Genomic DNA, 16,757 nt, shown 5'->3' with positions numbered 1-16,757 from the left:
AAATAACATAATGCTACTTGAAAGAATAACAGACGTAGACAATATTATAAGGCACTCGGCCACAAACCGTTATAGAAAACCCAGGTCGTAATATGACAGAGGATCGGGTGTGATGTAGTATGGGAAGGGATGACTCACTTACTGACGGGTTATCAGTATACGGTATATATATTCATAGCAAATGACTGATATGGATTGGAAAATTTGTAATAGCAAATGAAATAATAAATCTCCTATCCATCTATCATCTATCTATGCATCCATCATATCTATCTCCTATAATTTGTCCATTTCCGGTCTATATATCTGTCTGACCATTTATTTCTCTAGCTTTTTGTCTATTTATCTTATTTATCTATCAATCATATCAATCTCCCATCATCTATCTATCAATCAATTGATCTTCTATGTCTCTTCTACAGTATCTATCTATCTATATATATATATATATATATATAATCTACTTTATTTTTATACATCTATAAATCTATTATATATCTATGAATCAGGTGCATAACTACAGTGGAAGCAGCCGCTATGTGGCCCACAGTGTCAGGGGGCCCCAGCATCTGAGGTATTGGGTGTGTATTGAGTGTATGCTGTATATGTGTGTGTGATGTGTATACAATGTATGCATATGCTGTATGTCTGTATATAGTATTGCATGTATGTGTGTATTGCTGTATGTGTCTATATGCTGTATATCTGTATATATCATTGTATGTATGTGTGTATTGTTGTATTTGTGTGTATAGTATTGTATGTATGTGTGTATTGCTGTAAGTTTATATGTGATGTGTATATGCTGCATGTGTGCATATGGTACTGTTTGTATGTGTGTATATGCTGTATGGATATGTGGTGTGTGAATACTGTATGTATGTTTATGCTGTATGTGTGTGTATATGGTGTATATGTGTCTATAGACTTAAAATATTTAGAAATCTGCTATGGGGCCCACCTACTATGAATCTATATCATGTTTCATATTTATGTTCTATCATCAATCTCCTATCGTCTATCTCCTATAATTTCTTCTACAGTCCCATATTACAGATACTTACCTTACTACTAAAGTGTTATTATTGTGCAGGGATAAAGAAGCCTCTTACTGACTGTGACTGTTCATAGTTTTATTTCCAGAATCTGTTCTTTCCTGACCATGAAAATGTCTAAAAGACTGATTGTCACTCTGATTCACTCTTATGTTGACTGATGTTACTCCCTACGAATTGGTCTCCCACCCCCTAAACTATCTGTTTTGCAATCCATACTTAATGCAGCAGCCGGAATGATGTCTCTATCCCATATAGAATGGTTTACACGGATGCCTCCATTCTGTGTCAGTCACTGCACAGGCTGCCCATAACCTTCATTATTCATTTCAAATTAATCACCCTCATCCACAAAGCTCTGCACATGACTACACCCCCTACATCTCTTTCCTTACCTCAGTCTTTCGCCCAGTATGTGCTCTTTGGTCTTTCAGTGATTGTTTTAATTGGAACCTTGCACCCATGCCTCCAGGACTTCTCCCAAGTTATACTGATTCTCTGGAGTGCACTAATAACCAGCTACCTAAGTTTCAAACATACCCCAAAAAGCACATCTCTTCAGGCAGGCCGATCGATAGGGGCTGGTGACTGGTTCATTCAGAACATTTATTTACTTAATTATTTTATCCCTTAAAGGGGTTTTCCCATGAAAGAAACTTTTCACATTTCAAACCCTTAGTGATGTTTACACAATAAAGATTATTTTAACCCCTTAATTTACAATTTTACTCAGTCTTTTTGCTGTTTTAGCTCCCATCAATTCCTAGGCTGCTCAGTGCAAAATCCCAGGGTGTGGGCTGGGCCTCTCTAAGCAGACACATTATAATCCATCTAGTTCAGTGGGGTGACAATGTGGTTACATTATCAGGGTACAGGTGTATATACACTTTCATCTGGCTTCTGACATTGTACTAACACACTGACACATAGGGGCAGATTTACTTACCCGGTCCGTTCGCGATCCAGCGGCGCGTTCTCTGCGCTGGATTCGGGTCCGGCCGGGATTCATCAAGGTAGTTCCTCCGCCGTCCACCAGGTGGTGCTGCTGCGCTGAAAAGCATCTGAACGCGCTGGAGTTCACCGGGCCGGACCAAGTGAAGGTAAGCGCGTCCCAAGTGACACATTTCTTTTTTTTAAATGCGGTGGTTTTTCAGAATCCGTCGGGTTTTCGCTCGGCCACGCCCCCCGATTTCCGTCGCGTGCATGCCAGCGCCGATGCGCCACAATCCGATCGCGTGCGCCAAAATCCCGGGGCAATACAGGGGAAATCTGCGCAAATCGGAAATATTCAGGTAACACGTTGGGAAAACGTGAATCGGGCCCTTAGTAAATGACCCCCATAGAAAGAGAGAGAGATGAGACAGATCAGAGATGATCAGATGCATGAGATGATTACACAGAGGCATGGCAGACTTTTACAGTGTTAGTGTTAGATCTACTACATCTCACAGATATGTGCCTGCCTCCCCCTTTCCTAGGGGCAACTGAAACTGTGGACAGCAGGACTGATAGGGACAGGTTAGAATTATATCTGGGAAATGCTATATTTTGGTCAATAACAGTGAATTAGAGAATGTGTTATTTTGCTATCCTAAATACATTTAATCTGTATATGTCCCCCATGATCTGAAAAGTGCTGCATAATATGATGGCGCTATAGAGGTAAAGATTTATTATTATTATTATCAATTCATAGTGTCATATATTATTGAAATGTACTTACCCAGCCCCAGATTGCAATTCGCTGTTTATCGATGAATCCCATTTCAATAAATTTTCTAAAATGATAAAAAGTACTATTTTTAGGGAAGATGGCATTAACATATCATAACCCCACATATAGCATGAGCAGAGAATAATATTGATATTCATTATACAGTTTATAGTAAAGAGATAGACTGACAACAACACAGTTATATTACTGGAGAAAAGAAAGTTATGGATTGCAGTGTCTTATCCATGGCCTAGAGGTGTCAGACAATCTATGTCAGTGATGGAAAACCTTTGCAAGACCGAGTGCCAAAACTGGTACCCAAAAGCCACTTAATTATGGCAAAGTGCCAATATGGCAATTTAAACTACTACTTATTGCTAACTTATGGGTCTCTGCTATTCCACAGCTTTAAAAAAAATATTGGCATCTGAGGACACCAATATCATTGAAAGAAGAAGGCGGAATACAAGTTATTATTGGAGCTTCCCTCCAGGGCCCCCAGAACAGGAAGTATTGTATGGCCTAGAGCAGTGATGGCGAACCTTTTAGAGACCGAGTGCCCAAACTACAACAAAGACCCACTTATTTATCGCAAAGTGCCAACACAGAAATTTAATTTGTGATTTATACTCCCTTCTCTGTCACAGTTTTCATTGATACCAGCACCTGAGGCACCAATAAAGCAGAAAATAGTCCCAGGATGAGCTGTCACTTTAAAATAGCTCTGTGCACTGCAAGTCCTGGACTGTCTGGGACTGCAGGAAGATACCTGGAGTCATCTCTGGTGATGGCCTGGGTGCCCACAGAAAGGGCTCTGAGTGCCATAGGTTAGCCATCACTGGTCTAGAGCAAGAGCCTCAATGTTAATTGGACCCCCTGTGCAGCATCTCGCTGAAGATGTGTTGCTTTAAAATTGCTGTGAGGACGTCCTGGGCTGCTCGGGGCTACAGAAGGAAACCCTGAGTCCTGTTTAGTAAACTCTATATTGGGGTGATGGCCTAAGTGTCAACAGAGAGGGCTCCGAGTGCACCCCTGCCATAGGTTCGCCACCACTGATCTATGGGAATACCAGCCCGGAAGTCAGGGATATCTGTAAAATTTGTAATTATCAAACTATTGAGTGTGATGCGTCCAACCCGAATGATGAGCAACCGGAACTGAACTGTCCAGTGTTTGCGCCAGACATTCCTGCCGGACACGCTGCGAGCGTGATTCGATTTTAATGCATCACATGCACTAATGTGTAAATTAAGGAATAATAGGTGCATTGGAAGAGCTCCAATGTAGATGTACAGTATAGATTGTATACAATTGTGTTATTTAAAGGGGTTTTCCCACGAAGAAAACTTAGGCCCTATTCTGTGGATAGGGCCTAAGTTTTCTTTGTGGGAAAACCCCTTTAAATAACTTGCTGATCAGTGGGGGTCTCAGTGCTGAGACCCCCACAGATCACAAAAACAAAGGGTTCCGATGGGGTCTCGCGTACCTCTGTCGGACCCCTCGTCGCTTCGTCAGATTAATGGAGCATACGGAGGCGCATGACCGTTGGGCTCGACGCCCTCCATCACCTCCATAGAGATTAATGGGGCAGGATGGTCATGCGCGGCCGTCTGCTCTATTAATCTGTAGCAGGAGTCCAAAGGAGGTACCCGGGACCCCATCGGTACCCTTCGTTTTTAGTGATCTGTGGGGGTCTCAGCACTGAGATCTCCACTGATCAGCAAGTTAGGCCCTACCCCGTGGATAAGGTTTAACCTTTATTTGTGGGAAAACCCCTTTAACACAAATTTACTTAATGGAGGGTATTAATCAGGACTTTTACACTTTACACTGGCATAGAAGCCCTGAAATATTCGCAAATGCTATCTTATTGTTAGATAGCGAATATTTTGTCCAGGTGGGCGTAGAGGGGCATGTAGGGGGTGTGGCCTGCCCTCGCATGGGTGCATTTCATACATGAAAAGTTGCAGGCTGCTCTAATTTCTGTGCCGGGTAGGACCTGGCGTAGAAATAATCATGGTGCAGCAACCCACCAGATACATCAAGAGGTTGGAACCTTTAGATGTATCCGACTGTGCCAGCATATGATAAATACCCCCCAATATTTCAGTTATTAGAAGCTATATCTGCACTATTGCACTGCTAGACAATGGGTAATATACTCGCCATCATTTACGCTTCCCACCCGGGTCCGGCGTAGCCCCTTAAGACATTTACACTCAATTGACGTCAGATCCATTACACCCAGAGTCTTCTATATACAACCATACTAAGTTTCCTTTCAAATGTCATTCAGCTTATAACAACACCTTCCCCTATAACACCAGTTTTGGAAGAATATTCCATATTTTTGCTCTTAACGTGACACTTTGTACGGTATACGTCCATATTAATTGTATATTAATTACACCGCTACAGTGTTTTATGATGTTGGATGTGGTGTTTGTCTTACTATGTTATTCTATAACCTTCTCATTCCAAATCTTAAGTCATCACTCTGTAATCGGCTCCATATGTGTAGAAACCACATTACATTACACATAAAAAGCCATCCTGTGACCTTACTGACCCTAACACTGGAGTGATGAAACGCTGGTTACTTAATGTCACCCTACAGTTTGCTTAAGATCTTTGGAAATGTATCAGATTCGACAGAGAACAATGTGGTATTCACTGGAGGGTCCATTGACGCAGCTGAATATCTTCTTGTTACTGCTAAGGTAAAGCCGAAAAAGCGTGGATTTCCTTAATCCCTAGGATCTGCTAATGAGGAACAAGCCAGATATTTGGGTGATTGATAACACATGGACAGAATACAGTTCTCCATATGCAGTTAGTTACACATCACTGTCAGATTCTAAACATGGTGCCCCATTTCTTCTTGAAAGTATATTTCTAGTAATCTGCTTGAAAACCCCTAAATATATGCACCATCAGCCCGAAACTCAAGTTTAATCTAGATTCATACATGCATTGCTCAGGATGAAGGATTGTAAACCAAGCACCACTTACTGGTGTGTGCCTCCCCTGGCAGGATCCCCTCTTCTTTTAGTTTTTTATGCCCTTGTTTTAAAAAAAAAAAGCCTTTAAAAAATATGCAAATGAGCCCCAGGGGCTCTGGCCTCTATAGATGTTGATTGAGCCTGGAGACCCTCAGAGCAGATCTTGCCAGAGGGGGGCACACACCAGCATGTACGTTCATTTAGCGGCAGAGTAGAAGGAGATATAGATTAGTGAGGTCCTTTACTCGCTCCCTGCTTAGGGAAAAATTGATAAGATTGGTGGTGGTCAAAATAAGTATTTGTTAATTGCTTTCCCCTAAACTGGTTGAGCTAGCTTCCTGATCTGGACCTTGAACTTGAAGTGCTTTATCAATTTTGAGCTAAGTAAATGGGATGTCCATTATAAGTGAGGAGTCCACATGAGCATTGTACATGCTAGAAAGGCGCTCACATTCACCTTCACACTCTGCAGAGGAGTTTCTCCCAATAGCAAGTGCAGAGTTGAATAATTTAGAACACTAAACACGGCCCTATGTTATCTACCCCTGTACTGTGACAGCACTGTATGTATTATCTCTGTACTGTGACATCACTGTGTGTATTCTCCCTGTACTGTGACATCACTGTGTGTATTATCCCTGTACTGTGACATCACTGTGTGTATTATCTCTGTACTGTGACATCACTGTGTGTATTCTCCCTGTACTGTGACATCACTGTGTGTATTCTCCCTGTACTGTGACATCACTGTGTGTATTATCCCTGTGCTGTGACATCACTGTGTGTATTATCCCTGTGCTGTGACATCACTGTGTGTATTATCCCTGTGCTGTGACATCACTGTGTGTATTATCCCTGTGCTGTGACATCACTGTGTGTATTATCCCTGTACTGTGACATCACTGTGTGTATTATCCTGTACTGTGACATCACTGTGTGTATTATCCATGTACTGTGACATCACTGTGTGTATTATCCATGTACTGTGACATCACTGTGTATATTATCCTGTACTGTGACATCACTGTGTGTATTATCCCTGTACTGTGACATCACTGTGTGTATTATCCCTGTACTTTGACATCACTGTTTGTATTATCCCTGTACTGTGACATCACTGTGTATTATCACTGTACTGTGATATCACTGTGTGTATTATCCTGTACTATGACATCACTATGTGTATTATCCCTGTACTGTGACATCACTATGTGTATTATCCCTGTACTGTGACACCATTGTGTGTATTATCTCTGTACTGTGACATCACTGTGTGTATTATCCCTGTACTGTGACATCACTGTGTGTATTACCCCTGTACTGTGACATCACTGTGTGTATTATCCCTGTACTGTGACATCACTGTGTGTAGTATCCCTGTACTGTGACATAAATGTGTGTATTATCCCTGTACTGTGACATCACTGTGTGTATTATCACTGTGACTGTGACATCACTGTGTGTATTATCTCTGTACTGTGACATCACTATGTGTATTATCCCTGTACTGTGACATCCCTATGTGTATTATCACTGTGACTGTGACATCACTGTGTGTATTATATCTGTACTGTGACATCACTATGTGTATTATCCCTCTACTTTTACATCACTGTGTGTATTATTCTTGTACTGTGACATCACTATGTGTATTATCCCTGTACTGTGACATCCCTATGTGTATTATCACTGTGACTGTGACATCACTGTGTATTATATCTGTACTGTGACATCACTGTGTGTATTATATCTGTACTGTGACATCACTATGTGTATTATCCCTCTACTTTTACATCACTGTGTGTATTATCCCTGCACTGTGACATCACTGTGTGTATTATTCTTGTACTTTGGCATCACTATGTGTATTATCCCTGTACTGTGACATCACTGTGTGTATTATCCCTGTACTGTGACATCACTGTGTGTATTATATCTGTACTGTGACATCACTATGTGTATTATCCCTCTACTTTTACATCACTGTGTGTATTATTCTTGTACTTTGGCATCACTGTGTGCATTATGCACGTACTGTGACTAGTGATGAGTGGACGCGAATGCTGACCTGGAACCTGACCATCGGGGCCGCTCATCTATAACTGTAACATCTAAGCCCTTTGCTTCTGAACGTCTGGTGTTGTAATGGGGTCCCTGTTTACTAGTTATGAATATGGGTCGGACCTTGGTGGGGCCATAGAAGGAGACGCCACATCCTGTACAGCAAAGAACCTAAAAATTGAATGTGACAATGTCCCAGTAAACAATGTTCCCCAGGTGGCACCTGTATTTCAAAGGTACATTCCACTCTATTGTTACACCACTGGACTCACAAAAAACACTAAATGACTTTTTAATTTCATTCCAGGAAAAAATAATTCCCTTTAGGCTGAATGGAAACTTTGCCTAATCCAATGTTATTCTATGTAATTTCTCCCACCTTTCCTCAAATCCTTCACCCCTACATAGCGATATCTGATACAACCCTGGAAACCTTGGCCCGGATGCGGCATAATAAAGACTGGCAGCCGGGGATATTGGGATTACTTTCTGAGTCTCTCTAGATAAGCACCGACATTTAAACCTCCCCAAAACTAAAAGGGCATTTTTATACAGTAATTCATAGGAACTACTATACATACAATAAATATTATATCACTTTGTGGAAATCATTAGAAAATTAGCAAAGAAACTTTAAGGAATTAAAGGGATTGTCCACAGTTTTATAAATGTATATCTATAGGTAGGATAAGTCATCAACAACTAATTGAGAGGGGTCTAACTCCTTGCACCACCATCAATAGCCCTAAAGTTCTGAAACTTTACAGCTTCAAACACTGCATTGTGGCCGGAAATGGTATTGCATGCTCAGGTATAGGAAAGTCACATAATTTCTTGGGGGAAAAAAACCTTTTTGTAATAAATCTGACAACATAATTACCCGTATATACTCGAGTATAAGCCGACCCAAGTATAAGCCGAGGCCCATAATTTTAGTTTGGGTTTTCAGCACAATTTTTTATGCTAAAAAAACTAGGCTTATACTCGAGTATATATGGTAAGTAATTTCTATTATTGGGAGAATTGGATGACTTTCAACGTAGTTACCAATTCATCTAACACGGGAGTTTTCACTCACTTTTGGATGTAGGTTCTAGGGGTCCATGGAGGTCAAGTCCTACAGCAAACTCTGTTGAACCTATTTTTTTAGGTACAATATACGGTAGCTTAGGCCATGTTTTCACCAGCTTTTTAGATTTCTATTCCTAAAAACCAGAGTTATGGAAACTAAAAATGAGGAGGACATTACATGAATGTGAAGAACTCAAAAGTGGCTCTAAGGTCTTCAATACCTTTTAAGTAGGAGGTGGTCTGAAATCTGAAAATCTCCACCTCAGTTAATTTTGGTGCTATAGGTGCTCAGAAAATCACAATATACGAAAGAGAAAGCTATAGGCTCTATGTAGGGTCAATGTTCAGGCTAAGTTACTACACGGTGCTCAAGGTTTTCTGCTTTTCAATTCAAGCCATTGAGATACAGTTGTTCTGGAAGATCTGCCAACCCTTGGTGGCCAGTGGTCACACAATGATAAAATTGTTAAGACTGTGAACTGCGACATGGCTTAGTGGGTGACTGTGTAAAGGAAATCTGTCACTTGCTTCGTAAAAATTAAAACATTTTGGCCACAGACCATTGGGGACTCTAACCCAACAGCCGATAAGGAGCTTATTGTAGTTTAATATCCAAAAGCTTCTGACAGATTACCCTTTAAAGCTACACTACCTCCCAACCAGGAAAGACTCTCTTAAAGGACACCTGTCATCAGGTCTCTGTCACTAGTCCTGGCACCTCTACCTGTTGGAGCAGCTCACAAGGATCCCATCCCAGCCTTTATCTAGTCAATTCATACATTAATCATTATCAAATCACATTTTCTTTCTTATGTAAATGAGGCTGGTCACATGGTCAGAGGTAGTGATGTCACTCCTGTTCCCCCTCCCCTCTCCTCCCCCTGCTCATGTCTGTGTATAATGTATAGTAAAGCATTGCTAGTATCTGTGCTGCAGCTGCTGACATGTGAGAGACACAGACATCAGCTGCACAAGTACCTGACATGTTCTACTATAACAAGTCTGCATCTTTCCCAAACACACACACATGCACACACAGGCTGCAGGGGGCATGGTCACCAGCACCAGGAAGCACATCATTATACAGCCTCACATCATTATACAGGCTGTCAGTCATGCACTGGGGGTGTGGCTGTGCCTCCCACTCATGAATAAGGTGGACAGCTTGAATATGCTAATGACTCATTGGACATTTCACAGGTCATTTGCATACAGCTTTAGGGCCTCATTGCTTGGGTTTACAGGCATGTAGAGGGACAATGAAGGGATAGAGGCAATGCTCTCTAATGGCAGTTTATGAAAATATATTTAGTTTAGGGGGGTAATTTACCTGACGGGTTCTCTTTAAAGGATTTTTCCAGTAAATGATATTGAACACCCATCTATTTTGTAAAGCCTCTCAGCTACAGTTTCTGGTGCCAGCCACTAGATATACACCAGAGATGGTCAGGAGGCTATCAGAAACAGCAGAGGAGGTCTTGAGTGTCAGACCCCACCTATCTAAAACTGACCTGTAGGTCATCAATATTATTATACTGCAAAATTCCTTTTGGGCAATATCTTAACACCGGGAGAATGGGAGGTGAGTTGCAGTAACCCATCTCGGCCTCCGCATGGCGTGTGTAGCTGTTTGCTTTTTGAAGCTGCGGCTGATATCGGCTGTTGCTTAGATATCATATTTTCCTAGTGAAGCTTTATTCGTTTGAGAAATCAAAGTTATTTCCGGGAAAACACATTGTATATTCTGGCAGCGCGTCAAGAAGTGGTTTGCCCATTCCAAATATAAGATACCTACTTTACTGCAAATATTTGATCTTCAACCTCCAGTGTCCCAAGCTTCTTATACACCGCGTGCATGAACTTGTCTCCTTGGTAAGCCGTTCCTCTACCGTCCACTGATGCAACAATAATGTCCTCTGTGCTTGCCAGGTATGTTTTCCAGCCAATTGAAAATGTCTGATATACCTCCTGACTGGAGGGTCCTCCATACCTGAAAGGGATAGATATTATAAATTGTTAGCAGAAGTCCCCTTGAAAGAAGTTTTTTATATGGAACATGGAAAACTCCCTGAGGTCCAAGGTTGGGAGAAGTAAAAAAAAAAAGAACACCCTTCCCCGGCTCTCTGTTAGCCCAAAAACACTGCAGTCCTAACAATTTTTGGGACCTTCCTTGCTGGAAGTTCTCGGTAGAGGGTCATGGACCTGCTTCATCTAATGAGTGGCCTCCCTTGACGCGGAGCATTTTCCAGGGGACTTCACTAATTGGATAAAGTGAGTCCCATGAGAGTCTTTCTTCCAAAGTTCTAGTCAGAAGCTGGACACAAAAATGGAAGTACTGGCTTGACAAGGAAACCAAAAGCCAGAGCAGGATAGCTACAGGGATTTTTCCTATCGTCATGGGACATCCGATTAGTTTCCCTATAGTGTAACTTGTGGAATCACCTGTCTGGCTAATCCATCCTGGAGGTCCCATAAAAACAATTAGACACTTTGCTGCATCATCTTGTGCTCTTTTGATTTCAACGGGATTCTCATTGTCCTACACAATCCTTCCACTGGTTTTGCTTATCACCTGGGGTATCAATGTTTGGAGATCCCCACCCCTATGTTAGGAAATAATTATCTTTGAAGGAAAAAAGCACAAACCATATCATTGTGTATGTTACTACAAATGCATATTAATTCCAGGAATATAGGTGGACTTGGATTACTGAGAGAGCCTACCCCAGATGCTATATTCTTTGACCTCTCCCTAGCCCCTAGTTCTCCCTAGTTCTTTTGATGCTACTCCCTAGCCTCTTTCCTTTACTGTATAATATAATCAAAAACCTACGACCACTCTTACTCGGGGCAGATGAAAGAAACTGTGCAGTGAGATTGCAGACAGAAGTGCATCACATTGCTCTAAGCCCAGATACAATCCTAGAATGTAAATCCATATTTCACAGTCCTGCTGCTACTAACAACACAAAAAAAGGGTATGATTACAAAATGTGTGGTTATTCAGTTTAGAAAAAAGACAGCTGAGGGGAAACCTTGTTACAATGTACAAATACCCGATGTCTCCAAAAATCTTTTTTTTACCCAGGCGTGGGACCAGGAGGAGGTTCTACCATTGCCATTGACAGGGGGCAGCCTCTACACCTAGAGGAGAGGAGTTTCTACCATCAACATAGACATGGGGCAGCCTCTACACCTAGAGGAGAGGAGGTTCTACCATCACCATAGACAGGGGGCATCCTCTACACCTAGAGGAGAGGTGGTTCTACCATCACCCTAGACAGGGGGCATCCTCTATACCTAGAGGAGAGGCAGATCTACCATCACCATAGACAGGGGGCATCCTCTACACCTAGAGGAGAGGCAGATCTACCATCACCATAGACAGGGGGCATCCTCTTCCCCTAGAGGAGAGGCGGTTCTACCATCACCATAGACAGGGGGCATCCTCTACACCTAGAGGAGAGGAGGTTCTACCATCACCATAGACAGGGGGCATCCTCTACACCTAGAGGAGAGGAGGTTCTACCATCACCATAGACAGGGGGCATCCTCTACACCTAGAGGAGAGGCGGTTCTACCATCACCATAGACAGGGGGCATCCTCTACACCTAGAGGAGAGACGGTTCTACCATCACCATAGACAGGGGGCATCCTCTACACCTAGAGGAGAGGAGGTTCTACCATCACCATAGACAGGGGGCATCCTCTACACCTAGAGGAGAAGTGGTTCTACCATCACCATAGACAGGGGGCATCCGCTACACCTAGAGGAGAGGCGGTTCTACCATCACCCTAGACAGGGGGCATCCTCTTCACCTAGAGGAGAGGAGGTTCTACCATCACTGTAGACAGGGGGCATCCTCCACACCTAGAGGAGTGGAGGTTCTACCATCACCATAGACAGGGGGCATCCTCTATACCTAGAGGAGAGGTGGTTCTACCATCACCATAGACAGGGAACATCCTCTACACCTAGAGGAGAGGTGGTTCTACCATCACCATAGACAGGGAACATCCTCTACACCTAGAGGAGAGGAGGTTCTACCATCACCATAGACAGGGGGCATCCTCTACACCTAGAGGAGAGGTGGTTCTACCATCACCATAGACAGGGAACATCCTCTACACCTAGAGGAGAGGAGGTTCTACCATCACCATAGACAGGGAACATCCTCTACACCTAGAGGAGAGGAGGTTCTACCATCACCATAGACAGGGGGCATTCTCTACACCTAGAGGAGAGGAGGTTCTACCATCACCATAGACAGGGGGCATCCTCTACACCTAGAGGAGAGGTGGTTCTACCATCACCATAGACAGGGAACATCCTCTACACCTAGAGGAGAGGAGGTTCTACCATCACCATAGACAGGGAACATCCTCTACACCTAGAGGAGAGGAGGTTCTACCATCACCATAGACAGAGGGCATCCTCTACACCTAGAGGAGAGGCAGTTCTATCATCACCATAGACAGGGGGCATCCTCTACACCTAGAGGAGAGGTGGATCTACCATCACCATAGACAGGGGGCATCCTCTACACATAAATATACATCCATTCCCAGTTATATTATAGCCACTTTCTCAGAGTGAATTAACCCCATGTTTCTCCAACAATGAGCTCATCATCATCTTTCCCACACAATTAAGTTTCTACGAGTATTCAGGAAGCATTTTCCATGAATACCAAAACTGATGATTTATCATTTACTTACACGTAGAGCAGTAGAGGATACTTTCTAGATTTATCAAAGCGAGGAGGTAATGTCATCTTGTACCAGAATGCTGAGTAGAATAAAAACAAAGGAAAATGGGGAATTTTAGCCAAAAAAAAACAAAAAAACATTTTAAAAGTAACATAGATCTCCAATAACTCTGTAGTTCTGAAATCTGTAGGTGGGGATTATGTGTGTACTGTATGTGTTGGTTTTTATTTGTACCGTATGTTGGTAAAATGATGTGGCCTTGTGTTTGCCACCTCCAATAAAGTTTTAGGAGATTAGAGAGGTTGTCTGGGGGGGAGGGGGTATTATTAGAGGACTTGAATGGAGCTAAAATAGAACTTTTTCATTGGGTCCAGCAATCACCAATCTACAATCACCAACACTGGCCAGCGGTGATGTAGGGCACCGTGTTGGATTAAAAACTATCCTGGACAACCCCTTTAAAAAACTGCAGTATACAATCTAAAAAAAACTAATGAAAATGGGGACCTCGCCCAATGCCACGATCAGTCATGTCTCCACTAAACATTGGCTTATTCTATGATATCCATCTATCTACATATAGATTTTAATATTAATGTCACAAATATTAGCTATAAAAATTGCTCCAATCTATAGTACCACCTAGTGCTCACTACACAAAATGCATGTGGACATAGAAAGGATTTCTTGTCTTGGTTTCTTAAGGCCTCATTCACACAGCAGTATTCTACTTCAAAGTATTTAGTATCAGACAAACGCAGGAGTGGATCCAAAGCACAGAAGAGTTACTAGCCTCCTATTATACTGTTTGTCTGTCCAATACATTTCTGGCTCAAGGGAAAAAATATTTTTTTTTGTTTTTTAATGCAGATTTTGAAACCCAACACTACAACTGATCAACTGGTTAACATTGCAATTGGAGGATGAAGAACACAGTAGTAGTGTATTGGCAGTCCAGCTACATTGAGGACTCAAAGAAATGAATGGCAGCTGATACATTATGGATGGAACTGTCTTTTTCTGCATCCTAACGAATGTAAAACCATTGATCAGTGGTGGTGTTGGGTGTCCCACTCCGTATTGTTGGGTGTCGGCATTGGCACTGACTTGATTGGTTAAGGTGTCGCTTGTCACACCCCAACGATCAACCACTCAAGACCTATCCCATCTGGTATAAACTACATATAACAATATATAGAAGATGCTCATACTCAGCCCATTCTGTTTAATGTTCCCAATTCTCTCTGTGGGCATCTGCACTGGCAGGAGATTGGTTTCCAGTTTCTTGTTGTCCTGTAGTATCTGGAGTTCTAAGACCAAATGTAAAACCGGATCGTTTATGGCAATATGGAGTATTCACTGATTGTAGACTGAAAAAAAGTAATGTAATAGTAATACCTTTATCAGTAGTCCCATTGTGTAGAGTATATATGGGGAGACCCGGACCTGAAAACGAGAAAAAATACGTTAATACACTTTTCCAAAACTATTATTTTATTTCCACTTTATTTGTTTTTCAAAGTTACCACAGGGGAATGAGGGATGAGGAAGCAGCAGATATTAGAAGACCCTCAAAACCAAAACCAAAAATTTTCATGGAGAAAATATCAATGAACAGAATTCCAAAAACAATTGCCAATCTGAGGAGTGATACAATCTTCTCCTCCATAACAATTGAACATACACTCACCGGCCACTTTATTAGGTACACCTGTCCAACTGCTCGTTAACACTTAATTTCTAATCAGCCAATCACATGGTGGCAACTCAGTGCATTTAGGCATGTAGACATGGTCAAGACAATCTCCTGCAGTTCAAACCGAGCATCAGTATGGGGAAGAAAGGAGATTTGAGTGCCTTTGAATGTGGCATGGTTGTTGGTGCCAGAAGGGCTGGTCTGAGTATTTCAGAAACTGCTGATCTACTGGGATTTTCACGCACAACCATCTCTAGGGTTTACAGAGAATGGTCCGAAAAAGAAAAAACAACCAGTGAGCGGCAGTTCTGTGGGCGGAAATGCCTTGTTGATGCCAGAGGTCAGAGGAGAATGGGCAGACTGGTTCGAGCTGATAGAAAGGCAACAGTGACTCAAATCGCCACCCGTTACAACCAAGGAAGGCAGAAGAGCATCTCTGAACGCACAGTACGTCGAACTTTGAGGCAGATGGGCTACAGCAGCAGAAGACCACACCGGGTGCCACTCCATTCAGCTAAGAACAGGAAACTGAGGCTACAATTTGCACAAGCTCATCGAAATTGGACAGTAGAAGATTGGAAAAACGTTGCCTGGTCTGATGAGTCTCGATTTCTGCTGCGACATTCGGATGGTAGGGTCAGAATTTGGCGTCAACAACATGAAAGCATGGATCCATCCTGCCTTGTATCAACGGTTCAGGCTGGTGGTGGCGGTGTCATGGTGTGGGGAATATTTTCTTGGCACTCTTTGGGCCCCTTGCTACCAATTGAGCATTGTTGCAATGCCACAGCCTACCTAAGTATTGTTGCTGACCATGTCCATCCCTTTATGACCACAATGTACCCAACATCTGATGGCTACTTTCAGCAGGATAATGCGCCATGTCATAAAGCTGGAATCATCTCAGACTGGTTTCTTGAACATGACAATGAGGTCACTGTACTCAAATGGCCTCCACAGTCACCAGATCTCAATCCAATAGAGCATCTTTGGGATGTGGTGGAACGGGAGATTCGCATCATGGATGTACAGTCGACAAATCTGCGGCAACTGTGTGATGCCATCATGTCAATATGGACCAAAATCTCTGAGGAATGCTTCCAGCACCTTGTTGAATCTATGCCACAAAGAATTGAGGCAGTTCTGAAGGCAAAAGGGGGTCCAACCAGTTACTAGCATGGTGTACCTAATAAAGTGGCCGGTGAGTGTATAGGACAAAGAAAGAGGAGAGACACAAAGGGACTCGGAGGTGAGGTGGGAAACCCTTGGTTTCCATAGTGGGTAGGGGGTATGCGTCTGGTCCCCACACGTTGTTAGGCCATCATGGTAATGGACCACTAAGAGTCCCAGGGAGCCTAGAAATGGTCCAGTTTGTCTATCTGTCAAGTGTTCCATAGTACAAACCTCCTTTACCCTGGTGTAAAAGTCCTCTTTCCAGTAACTCTCT

At 42.6% G+C, this 16,757-nt stretch overlaps 1 protein-coding gene across 1 annotated transcript in view; it reads right to left on the bottom strand.

Annotated features, from left to right (window-relative positions):
* Positions 1-16,757, bottom strand: part of LOC140075694 (prolyl endopeptidase FAP-like) — a 100,685-nt gene that overhangs the window by 14,608 nt on the left and 69,320 nt on the right. Inside the window, exons 17-21 of the mRNA XM_072121872.1 lie at positions 15,013-15,060; positions 14,826-14,924; positions 13,624-13,693; positions 10,699-10,893; positions 2,779-2,833 (exon numbers count right to left, since the gene is read on the bottom strand). Coding sequence (XP_071977973.1) covers positions 2,779-2,833; positions 10,699-10,893; positions 13,624-13,693; positions 14,826-14,924; positions 15,013-15,060 — 467 coding nt within the window. The remainder of the gene's footprint in view (positions 1-2,778; positions 2,834-10,698; positions 10,894-13,623; positions 13,694-14,825; positions 14,925-15,012; positions 15,061-16,757) is intronic.

Source organism: Engystomops pustulosus, chromosome 8 (assembly GCF_040894005.1).
Source record: "Engystomops pustulosus chromosome 8, aEngPut4.maternal, whole genome shotgun sequence".
Taxonomy (NCBI): domain Eukaryota; kingdom Metazoa; phylum Chordata; class Amphibia; order Anura; family Leptodactylidae; genus Engystomops; species Engystomops pustulosus.
Note: the sequence above shows the minus strand (reverse complement) of the source record. Positions and strands in the feature narration are given on the sequence as shown.